The sequence below is a fragment of the Fusarium graminearum genome, chromosome 1 (assembly GCF_000240135.3).
Source record: "Fusarium graminearum PH-1 chromosome 1, whole genome shotgun sequence".
Classification (NCBI taxonomy): domain Eukaryota; kingdom Fungi; phylum Ascomycota; class Sordariomycetes; order Hypocreales; family Nectriaceae; genus Fusarium; species Fusarium graminearum.
Genome location: NC_026474.1, coordinates 3879325 through 3891001, shown reverse-complemented (window position 1 = coordinate 3891001; position 11677 = coordinate 3879325). Strand labels below are relative to the sequence as shown.

The window sequence follows — 11677 nt, the reverse complement described above, 5'->3', positions numbered from 1 at the left end:
CAGATCAGAGCCAAAGACCAATGAAATCATACAAGAGATCTGTGACACGAGCATCGGAAAATGGCGAACAGGAGGAGGCTTAACGAGATGACAACGGTCCCAAGGCTGATGTGGTCTGGAATAAAAGCCGCGGCGGGGCAAACAGACATCAAAAGGACGGCGGGCGATCCAAACAAGGTTCCACCCACTTTGCTGATAGGCGGAACCTGTTGTTGACTAGTTCACAGGCGTGTCTGCGTTTAGTCTGGCGTGCAAAGCGTCTGTGAGTCGCTGGATTAGACTCATTAGAGCCAAGGGTGGATGAGAGCTGAGCATCACGAGGGGCCACGCGGGGCAGAGTTGTCTCGCAGTTTTAGGAGTGTGATGGGCCATGCTTCTCGCGTATCTCGCCTGCAACGTTAGTCAACCCAGGGCGGAGACAGGACAGAGACTCTGGGGTGAAAGTTGGCCTCACAGTGCATGGGGGGCACGAAGATCTAGGGGGGCTTGGATCTATAGCATTTTTGGAACACTCGCATGGTTGGCATAGCGGGTCGCTTTCTGGCATGCAGAGACACAACCTAGCACTGGCACTCGCACTGGCACTCGCAGCAGTAACGACAGCTTTAGCCCTCTGAGTGTTGCACTGTAAATGGCATTTCTCCATGATCGTACATGTCAATGGAGGATAGCCACAGAGCGGGAACGCGCGCGTGTGTGGGCGGGCAGGCGATGGCCAGACGGCGGTGGGTGACAAACGAGGGTTGGTAGGTTCGGTTGGGATGTGAATTGGTGTGGTCTGGGGTTTTGGGGGCGATCGTTCCCGCACCTCCCCTCTTAGCTTCCGTCCATCCTCCTCCTGCTTCTGTCTATTTCACAGCTCCTTTCGGTTGCTGACTATTTACTTGGGAAACTATCTGTTGTTTGATGGGTATGTATCTCAAGCCAGGTCCTCAACATGACCTGCTTTCAAGATGTTCCCTGGGACGGCGTATGTGGCATCCACAAGCAACGAGGATGAAGTAGTCGTCAGTTCCTCGGTTGAACGGAAAGTGTCCGTGTTGACTCCATGGTTCTGTCTGGGGTTACGGGTTGATCGACTCGGCTGAGCCCAAACACCAGAAGCCCGATTCGCAACGTTGATTAATTACAGGTGGGTTCCTTGTAAGTGGCTGATCAAATTTAGCGCATCCATGGCTTCTCGCCATCTTCAAACATCTCTCTCTCTCTCTCTCTCCGTCTCTATTAAAATGGTTGAGTGTTTCTATCAACTCGTTCTGGATTTGTGATTCACTTTTGCGACTCATCATTTAGTAAAAGTCAGGCCAGGCGCGAAGCGATCGATTGCTGTTTGAATCACCAGGCAGTTTCCCATCGACTGCATTAAAGCTGCTCTACTAAATCAAACACTACAAATATTCCGCAAATCGACACCAACCAAACGTTCAGGGTTCTGTGTCTCGGTGGACAATGCACGTCATGAACAGAGACATTCATTCATGGTCGAAATGTGATGAGCTTCGCACTGACAAGATACAAGGCAACGACTGGCTCGATGGCGTCCTGTTCTGTTTTTGGATTTTGCTAAAGTGAGACCACTTCGCAGACATGCGATGTGGGTCAGACGCTGGTAAACGCACAATATGAGACACATATCACGGGCCAAAAAAGGTGAGACACGAGACGCAACACGGCATTTGAAGGGTTTCTCGTGCGAGACTTGGACCTGCACTTCGGTGAGCATTGTGACAGATCGCACTGGCCCTAGCCTGACCGAGAGATGCAAATCATATTGACGACAATGAAGCTAGTCGAGCATGGACGACTTCCACTGCGTTCTTTTTGATAGTACATGGGTATTTTCCTCAATTGCTGAGCTTAGAGCGCTACTTGTCCCAATTTCGCAACAGCCGGAAACTGAGCATAACCCATGTGTTATGTGCTGTACTGTGGGAGAGAAAGTGCTTCATTATTTGTGAAGCTCTGCGGCGCAGCAAAAGCAACATGGTTTCATGTCGTTGAAGAAGAGCTGCTAGCAATGTAATTGAATCTGCATGCAGTTAGCACTGCAACGGACTCTGTACCCCCGGACAAAAGAAAGTAACAAAGGGCGCTTGCGCAGAAGGGCACGCCCTCACCCCCCGGTCACAGAGAACGGAACACATACATAAACCATAGCACGGTGCAACAATCAGACCCGGTATAGCGGGTCAGAGGCAGCGAGGCTCTTGATCGACCCTAACTATCGATATCAATCCACTTCCTAGACTGCGGCACTTCCTTTCCCATCACAAGATTGGGGACAGGAAACAACAGAAGTGAAGTTTAGTTTCGGAACAGCCCTCAATCAATGACAAGGCCCCGGCATACTAAGGTATTTGGATCTGTCTTATTCGCAGGCCTGGGTCCATCTCGAAACTAGGTGCTTAGTTTAGTGGATGGGTCTGTCGCAGAGGAAGATGCGAAAAGGGCCGCAACTCGAATGCCATCTGTGGGCTTTCAAGAAACGGTTTGCATTTCACAAACGCAACAAGTTTCCTCTCGTTGCAACAAGAAGAAACCTGCCCTATATCCAACCCAAGATATAGGCTACTATAATCAGACCGAAACAGCCATCATCATGTTTCCAATACCAGCGCAACGCCCATCCTCAACATTGATGAGTTGCGGGTTGCTGACTGACATGATACATCCGAGACCAAACCAAGACCTCTACTACTAGCCTACAGTACCAAAACTAAGTGTACATACCGTGAGGTTCAGCCGTTGTGCTATTTCCTGGTTTGGGTTTTACTTTCTTTGGAAACTCGTTCAATAACCTTGTACGATGACATTTCACTGCCCGAGAGACTGGTCAGAGAACCTCTGGGGCCATGACCAAAGCTGAACTAAAAGAGGATCTAGTGATGCTGATGATGCGGACGTTGATGTATGCGTCTATCCTAGGAAGTTGGACCATGTTGTTTTGAATCTCGTACATAACCAATGTCAATCATTGACTTCTTATCTTGGAAACGTTGTCTTTACATGCTGTCACCTCAACCCGCCGGTGCCGCCTACACCGCATTCCCTGTCGTCTTTGAATGACAATATCACCATCATCATTGTCTTTGCAAAGCTCGACTCCGCCTGGACCTCGTTGACTCCTCTTGCTCACTGTGTCTGACTCTCTCTCACATATATAGGGACACACCCTCTTACTTCCAGAGCCAACCACAGTTCCCATTCCCCTGCTCTTTTAGCCTTGCTCTTGTCCATCACCTTGGCTTGACTCTCCACTCGCATCCCCCTCCCCCGGGCTTGCGCCATCTCAGCCAACCATCCTTCGTCATCCGTCTCCCTCAATCGCGCCGCCTTTCCAACGGTAAACCCTTCTCCCCTCCACTCCATCTTCTTTGATATCCCAGCAGGCCTCTACTGGACTGAACCCGCACATACGTCCCACTCCCTCCTCCTCTTCCTCCCTCCTCCATCATCGCATCCTACCAAGCAAGGCCGGGGACCATCCGCACCTACAATAAACCATCCATCTATCTGATCTGTCTATCTATCTGTCTATCAAACAACCGCCTCGCCCAGACTGGAAGTACGGTCGTTAAACATCGTCGGCACCATCAGTATCTTGTGTCGCTCACTACACGACCAACAGCTTCGTTTCACCCTCAGTCGCATGTGGCATACTATTATCCCTCATCTTGCACATCACCACCTTGAGCGGCAAACAGAAGCACCAGCAGAGCTGTGTCTTCCCTGCGCCTGTTCCTTCTTGGTTTGAATTTTGAGTTCCAAGCAATACGGAGCACGCGCGCATACCGGCTGCATCTTGTACAGCATCCATATAGCACAGCAAGTATCAACAACCATTGCCTGTCTAAATCCTCTCTTACTCGAGTCACGATATATGTCATATCGCTGATTGCGAATCTTTGTTGCTGCCTCCTCATCACACATCTCAACCCAGCTGGGCTTTTACTCAGCACGCATGCGCCCTTCTCTTACAAAGCGCACACGATATCATATCATATCATATCCCTCCCATCACATCACAGGCAGCGATCGCATTACATCGTATCGCGTTAACGTTGAACCACAAATTGCGCTACGTTTCGGTACTGTACAGCTTAGGCGCTAAATAGCCTCCGCTTTGGACGGAACGCTCGCTTCTTCAACCTCGTTTCTTCTCCACAACCACGCGCGGCGCCTCCTCTGTCGCATTATCTCATACTACACTGCATACCATACCATACCATACCTTGCCTTGCCTTGCCTTGGTACAGTGTATGTAGGACCTATTGTGCAAGCAGCCAAACAAATAGGTTGTTGTTACTGGCACGCAATCATCCGTATTGGAAACCCTCAATCCATCTCACTCACTCTTTGGGGTTAAAGAGTCACTCGCCTTCCGCTGACGCACCCCCTCCCCCCGCTGTGCCGCCGCCGCCTCCTCCACTTCCATTTCCCTTCTCTTCACTTCGTTTGGGCATTAGGTTGGGTTTTCCCTCTGACTCTTTGATCCTGATCCCTGGTATCATTTTGTGGAGTCTTCTGCTTCTTGAACCATTTCAGGATTGTCTGATTGGATCCTTCCCTTTCTATCCCGGCGTGCTCCTACCCCTCCAAGAGAGCTTTTCCACCCAAGCTTCCCGGTCCTCAACGTCGCCACTTACAAGCAAGTGTGACTGAACTGACTGGTTTCCCAGATTTCCCAGTTGCGGCTGCACCTAAGGGAAGGTACCTACCTACCTGTAGCTAGCTGCCTTTTAGCTGCGCGCACTAGCCTAGCTCCTGCTCCCCTCACACACACCATTTAGATTCAGCACGCAGTCCCGTCCCCTCCCACCTGCCTGCCACCATACCATCTCTATCCCATCCCCATCCCCATCTCCATCGTCCATCATTAACCCTCCATCCACCATCGGCTTTCCGCCATCACACACGCACACACCCGCTCCGTCGCATCGCATCGCATCGCATACCAGCGTCGTTTAACCATCCTGTTATCAATCAACGCGTATTCTCGAGTATTCGACCACTTTATCGAGTATTGCTTGTTACGCGAAAGCTCTTTCGTCTTACTTGCGCGCTCTGCGCTGATTGATAGTTGCGCTTTGTTCGTGAGCCTCTTTTTGACGTCGTCGTTGTCGCAGCCGTTGCACAACGCGATCCGCGTTTGCATCGCATACAGTTCCATCACCCGACCAAGGTAAACTCAGCGCACTTTTTTTTTCTAAATGTCTTGATTTATTTTCTATTTTATTTTGTCCTTTCGTCGCTTGTTTTCTTGATTTTGGCACTTGCTTCTTTCCGACTTGTCTTTCGCTATTTTGTCTTATTCTGTCTCGTTTCTTACATTGTTCTTTTCTCGCCTTTCGTCGCACGCCCATCCCGCCGCTACCGCGCACTTTGTCTGGATTGCAACGATCTTGTCTCGGTCTGGGTCATCTTCCGGCTGGAGTCTATGTCCCGACCTGCGCTTGACTCCGAGCCAAGGCCTGGCTGGCCAAGTCTCACATCACAAGCCCAGGCAGGTTTCCCACTTTAGCTCACCATATAATCGACAATTCGCCATTCACGACGCGCCTCCTTCTGGCTGCCAACCACGTGCGACTGACGTTGCCCTCCTTCTGCATCTTCTCCAACCCTTCAGCTCGCCAGCCCAAACATCTCAGGACACGTCGCTATCACCTTCCCGTGGTCGCAACTTTCCCTGTCCCCCGCTGGCTTGGTAGCTTTGCCATGTACTCCGCCCAGCAAACCGGCGCTGATAATGCGACAATCAATCCCGCCGCTCTCAGCTCGCCTAGTAAGTTCAATAACTCCATACCATTCTCCCCACGATCGCATCACATCTCAAACTATTCACCTGTAACTCTGCCATATCATGAGCGCGCGCAAACTCCATGATGGATACACTTGCCCCGCACTGCGCCGCTCGCGTCCCTCCTCCGGGATATGCGCTTGCGCCACCTTTCACAATCATATTTTCGATTACTCCATGGCCAAACGTGCTAACAGATATTGTTAAGTTATAGGTCTTTCGCACCAACCGCAACGCTCGCTCAAGCGCAGTCATTCTCCTGTACTTTACGACGTGCTACAGTCCGGTGATGATGGTATGTCGGCGGACAAGTAGTCGGATGCCGCTATACTTTCTGCGACATCCGACTACTTCGTGCCAGACAGCGCAATCATTTTCTATTCATTTCCCTCTTTACCGGAACTGCTATTTGAATTTGAATTTTTCTTTTTACCTCGCTCTCTATCGCAGCTTTTGCTTAAAAGTTAGTGCAAGGGGAAAGTGCTAATCATTACCATTATCACAGGTGATACGAAACCACTCCGGAAACGAGCCAAACCAATGAATAAACGATCTTCGGGGAGCATTTCTGAGGCTCCTGGGCAGGCTGCAGCCTCGACCCTCCCTCAGGCGATCCCTCCACCCCAGACTCCCCAATCTCAAGGCTCGACGTTGCCACAAGCCAGCCCTGCCTACACACCGGCACAGACGCAAATGCCACCCAAGACCACTCCAACAAAGTCGACTCTGAAGGCGCTGCCAACTGTACGAGACCATACAACTGATCAGCTCAATGCATCTGGCGATGAATACCTGCCTCGTGAGATTGACGAGTTTGGAGAGAAGAAAGTACAGCAGAACGGCACACTCAACGGAGGTCGAGAATACAAGTGTCGAACCTTTCTAGTTCCTAACAGAGGAGACAAACTGTTCATGCTTGCCACTGAGTGTGCTAGGGTTCTAGGTTACCGAGACTCGTATCTCCTGTTTAACAAGAACAGGTCACTATTCAAGATTATTGCCAGCCAGGCCGAAAAGGATGATTTGGTCGCGCAAGAAATCCTTCCTTTCTCGTATCGTTCTAGGCAAATTGCCATTGTTACCGCCAGGTCAATGTTCCGACAATTTGGAAGCCGTGTAATTGTCAACGGGAGAAGAGTTCGCGATGATTATTGGGAAACCAAGGCTCGGAAACAGGGCTTCACCGAAGCTGACCTAGCTGGCGAAAAGCGCCCCGGTGCTACAAAGGCAAGAGAGGCGGCCGAGGCGCAGCAGAACAACGTCTTGCTGGCTGGACCCCATCCAGAGATTGTGTATAGCAACAACCCAGGACCGTTCCCCGGCCCCCCACAGCCGCACCTTGTTCAACCAGGTATGATCGGACCGCCACCCGGAACTACGACAAGAATGCCCGGATTGACACTAGGATCAGACCTCAGCGACTCCCGGCCGCGCGATTACTCGGGAATCCTCAAAGGCGGACCTCGTCAGGAGATCACCGGCCCTGCTTACCAAGACCAGACTCGTCCTTCACCCCTCGGGGAGCTCAATGCCCAAGCCCATCATGCCGCAGATTTCAGCAGGTCAGTTAATCAGCAGCGAGATATGCGCAACGACTATCTCCAGGGCATTTGGCGACGCCCACACGAGCAGCCTCCCTCCAATCTGACCCAGCAGCCTGTGGCTCCGGCCGATAATTCCAATCCTGCAACCAGCCGACCGTCACATTCACCCCATACCACGGCCACGGCCATGTCACAGCAGCCTGGATTGGTATCCACGCAGAGCCCTCAGATGATGATGACCACCGCGCCTTACTCACAGTCTATCAGCGCCCAGAGCAGTCTTACTCAGGCGCCGATGAGAGGTATGGCTCACTCACCAACACAGTCGAACATCAGGCCAACACTCCCAGGTTCCACAGGCTCCATGTCACAAGGAACGCCCGGCTACAACTACCAATCAGGTCAAATGTGGCCACAGACTCCTCAGGCGCCTCAGCACAGCTATGGCAGCTACACTGCCCAGTCCCAAGCGCCTCACCCCTCACAGTCACCTTCTTCACATCTCCGCCAGTCTAGCTCTGGCCAGATGCAGAGTATGCAATTCCCCGGCATGTCTGGCATGCAGTATGGTGCGGGACAGAGCATGTACCCCACGGATCAGACGCCCCGGCAATACATGCCTCAAGGCGGAGCAGGGGCACCTTCTGTATCACAGGGTTGGTCTGGTCAGCATTCACCAGCCCAGCAATGGTGGACTCCTGGGCAGCAGCCTCAATAGGAGGCCCATGGTGGTGATACGAAATGACGGAATGATCTTCTACATTTACTTCTTTCTCTCATTCGGAGATTCGAGCTGCTCGTACGGTATTATTGTTTTCTTCTTCTCCCATTGTCTTTGTGTTTCATATATTTTGGGCTTGAAGACTACTCTCTTCTTTGGTCTAAACCCTTCCTTAGACATTCAAGCATATATGTCGGTGGGGAGGCTATGTGCATATCAATGGGCCTATTTGGCTTCAAGAATTGCTTATAGTATTTGGACTAGCCGGGATAGAGGAGTCGCACGGATAGGGATATGGAATCGCTGCTTGCCTCTTTCTTCTTCTTTCTATTACTTTTCTTTGCTCGTGGGATTGAATTTACTCTGGGTTGGTTTGGTTGAGTACATGCGTGAACCACAACATACCATGTTATTTCTTGTTACAAGCCGATGAGGGCTAGTTGGGAGGCATTGAATTTTGTTTTATATATCTTCTCTTTGGGCAAACTATTGGTTGGTTTTTCTTTGCGGTTTCGCGAGTGAAGTTTCGATGACGACTCGCTTATGCGTTGCAGGATGTTCTTTGTGCTGGCGAGGCATATATCTACTAGGCTTTCATTTTGATACCACGTCACTCTTAAATTCGTTTTTTTGGATATTTCATTACTATCGAGATACGCTTTCGTCTCATTGTAAGCGCTTCCTTGCGGCCAGTCTTGTCCTGGAAGCGGTTAATATTGATTGGGGAAATGGTTCGTCTTTTTGTTTCTCACGCGCCGATTGTTGACCTTCTAGTGCATGTCTATAAGTTGTAGTTCACTTCCATCTATCCAGTTGTTTTCCTGCGCGTGCTACGGCAATGCACGTCGCGTATGTCTTGCTGCAAGTGCAATCAACACGAGATAGGTGGATGTAGCAGCAAAGATAGTTCCATTCTTGATAAGATCCTCATCTCAGTGATTCGCTCCTCGTCTAGTTCCTACATTCGTCCACACGCTTACGCCTAGGCTTCGTGTAACAAACTCGACGTATTATCCGTATTCGTACAGTGTTGTGCAGACATCATGACAGCATGCCCTTGACCCGACCCAGCGAATCGGGCTGTTGGGGTTATTGTCGTCCAGCATCGAGGCGGCAGCATGGTGACACCCGTCGGGATGTTTGTGTCCGTAAATTCACTTGCGGCTGTATTTATTTTGTGAGAGGGCAGCGAAAGGCATGCTTGAGAGAGGGTTTGTGTAGCTGCGTAACACGACAGTTAATATGCAAGCTTGAAATGTGACAAGCGTCCGGGTAGTGAGCTGTCAAGGTCGCTTATAGTTACGATACGTGAAGGGCTTGTTAGGCGTGTATCCTTGGAGCGGCACGTAAGAAGTATATAATAACGTCAACTAACGGTGTGTGGATTGTGGTACAATACCGTTATCTATTAATCTCAACTAACCGTCCAGAGAGTCCAAAGAGGGAATGGCTTGATTCTGCTCTGCAAACGTTTAATCGCTCTCATCCCCATCCAGAGCCTCGTCTCTGTCTTCCTTTCCTTCCTTGGCCTCGAGGGCATCTTGGGGGTCGTCGCCACTAGCTTCTCCCTCACCCTCTTCATCTTCCTCGTCTTCTACCTCGTCATCGTCGGAATCCTCGGGAATCTCAACTTCATCTTCAGTCACGGCATCCTCTTCGGCGTCAGCATTACCAGGCTCGACACGGGGGCGCTTTGCCAGTGGGCCTGTCGAAGGAATCGTTGTGTCTGCGTCAGTCTCAACGTGAGACGTATCAGGCATGTCGGTGTCTGCACCATCTGACTTTTTGGCGCGGACCTTTTGGCGGTAGGATGTGCGCTTCTCAGTTTGGATAGCGTTGAATTCTTGGCGTCGTGTTAGCAGTCTTGATTCACTTCTAAATAGTATATATATAGACCGTCATTTCCAAGGGGGCAGAGGACGGGATGAAGGGATATGGACGTACTAGCAAACTCAGCTTCGAGAGGCTCACGCAGGAAAGCAAACTCGGTCTCCTCCAGGGCCTTGAAGACATCTGCTGGGGCGATGGTCTTTTTGCCAGCGTTCACAGTGTTTTCGTTGGCGCTAGGGATTTCAGTCAGTGATGTGACCTTCACAAAGGGAGGTCTTGCTGGGAAAGACATACTGGGAGGCTAGGTAGTTGATAAAGACTGTGGTGCTTTGGCTAAGGGCCATGATAGCATTGGCCTGGATCTGTGTGTTGGGAGGCAGTACGCCCTTGGATAATCGGGTTATTATAGACTTTGGAAGAGTTAGGTCCTGTTCATCGGGTCAGTCTGTGTGCTCTCATCTGGTTGAAAAGTGCTTCTCTGTTCGTTTGGCCTACCTCGATAGTGATGTGTTCCTTATGCTCTTTATCCTTCTCCTTTTCCTTGTCTTTATCCTTCTTTTCTGTGGTCTGTACAGGTGAAGACCCAGCATCACCCTCAGCGGGGATGGTCTCAGCACTTATGGGTGCTGACGCTGGTGCAGGGGCATCAACCTGTGTGGATGCTGGTGCCGGGCTTGGTTCCAATGGTGACACATTGTCCATTGGGACGAATCGCGCGGTAGAAGTGTCGCTTTTGCGCGAGCTGGATTTACGCGGCGGCATTGTGAATGATGATAGTCGGTATGTTGTTGTTTAGATAAGATGGTCCTTAGAGTTGACCGCACCCGAAAGATATTTTTCTGGTTGGTTTGGGGCGTGTCGAAGGATTGTGTGAACAGTTTTCTATCCTCTTTTCGAATTCGATGAAATAAAACACTTCTAAAACAGCAACCACTTGATCACCCAGCTCTCACCCCTTTCTACCAAAGATCCAGGTTGAAAGTGAGAGAGGAGAGGTATCAAAGTAAGATAACTGCTTCCTCTTGCAAAAGAAAATATATAAGTGCTATTCCAATGGCAGCTTCCTGCTCAGTTGCTGGGTTGTATTTGATGGTGTTAATTGATCGTTGGTCCAAAGAGTGAGTGAGCGAGTAGGTGGAAGTGAAGTGAGGTTAGTTGCAAGTTTAGTGAACACGCGAGATGTGGCTTGACAAGACGCGATGCCCCGCTGCGAGTGGCTAGAAACGCGTTAAGTGGTTTCATTGTGGGACAAGTTTTTATTGAGTGAGTGAGAAATCACAATGAATAAGAACAATCAAATATTTCTGAAAACAATCAATTGACTTATTGGGCAAAGTACAGTATCTTATTATGTGAGTGGAGAGCCGCGCAGCTCCATTGAACACCACAAGCTGCCTACAATACAAAGTTACATCGCCTGTCACTCATGTGCCGATTCCAATCACAAGAATATGTAGATGAAATGTGTATCAATCAATCTTGTTCAGTTGTATTGTGTGTGTATATATGCATCTAGCAATAATGTTATATAGCTAGGCAGGGTAGTAGTCGATTGGCAGCTCATTTTACTCTGCCAAAAGATAGCATCTGTCAAGTTTCTCTCCCCGAACTTCTGACAGAAATCCTCTCGTGTCGCTCGACTCAGTATCATGGCATCCCATCGCATGAAACGGACACTGTTCTGTTCCATTCAAACCGCTCGCTTGCTTCATCATAAAAGCATGTAAAAAATAAATATATAAAAAAAGGTAAAGGAAAGTCCGGGGTATATCCATCATCAAAATG

The 11677-nt window shown here is 49.9% G+C and overlaps 2 protein-coding genes across 2 annotated transcripts; one reads left to right on the top strand and one right to left on the bottom strand.

The window, feature by feature from the left end:
* Positions 1-5715: 5715 nt before the first annotated feature.
* On the top strand, positions 5716-8642 carry FGSG_01183 (uncharacterized protein; the record flags this gene model as incomplete). The annotated part of the gene is made up of 3 exons (XM_011318653.1): positions 5716-5782; positions 6012-6092; positions 6303-8642. 3 exons carry the CDS (start codon positions 5716-5718, stop codon positions 8057-8059), a joined length of 1905 nt encoding a protein of 634 aa, XP_011316955.1. The 3' UTR covers positions 8060-8642.
* Positions 8643-9534: 892 nt separating this feature from the next.
* FGSG_01182 (uncharacterized protein) lies at positions 9535-10594 on the bottom strand (the record flags this gene model as incomplete). The annotated part of the gene is made up of 4 exons (XM_011318652.1): positions 9535-9905; positions 10007-10125; positions 10187-10320; positions 10388-10594. 4 exons carry the CDS (start codon positions 10592-10594, stop codon positions 9535-9537), a joined length of 831 nt encoding a protein of 276 aa, XP_011316954.1.
* Positions 10595-11677: the final 1083 nt, after the last annotated feature.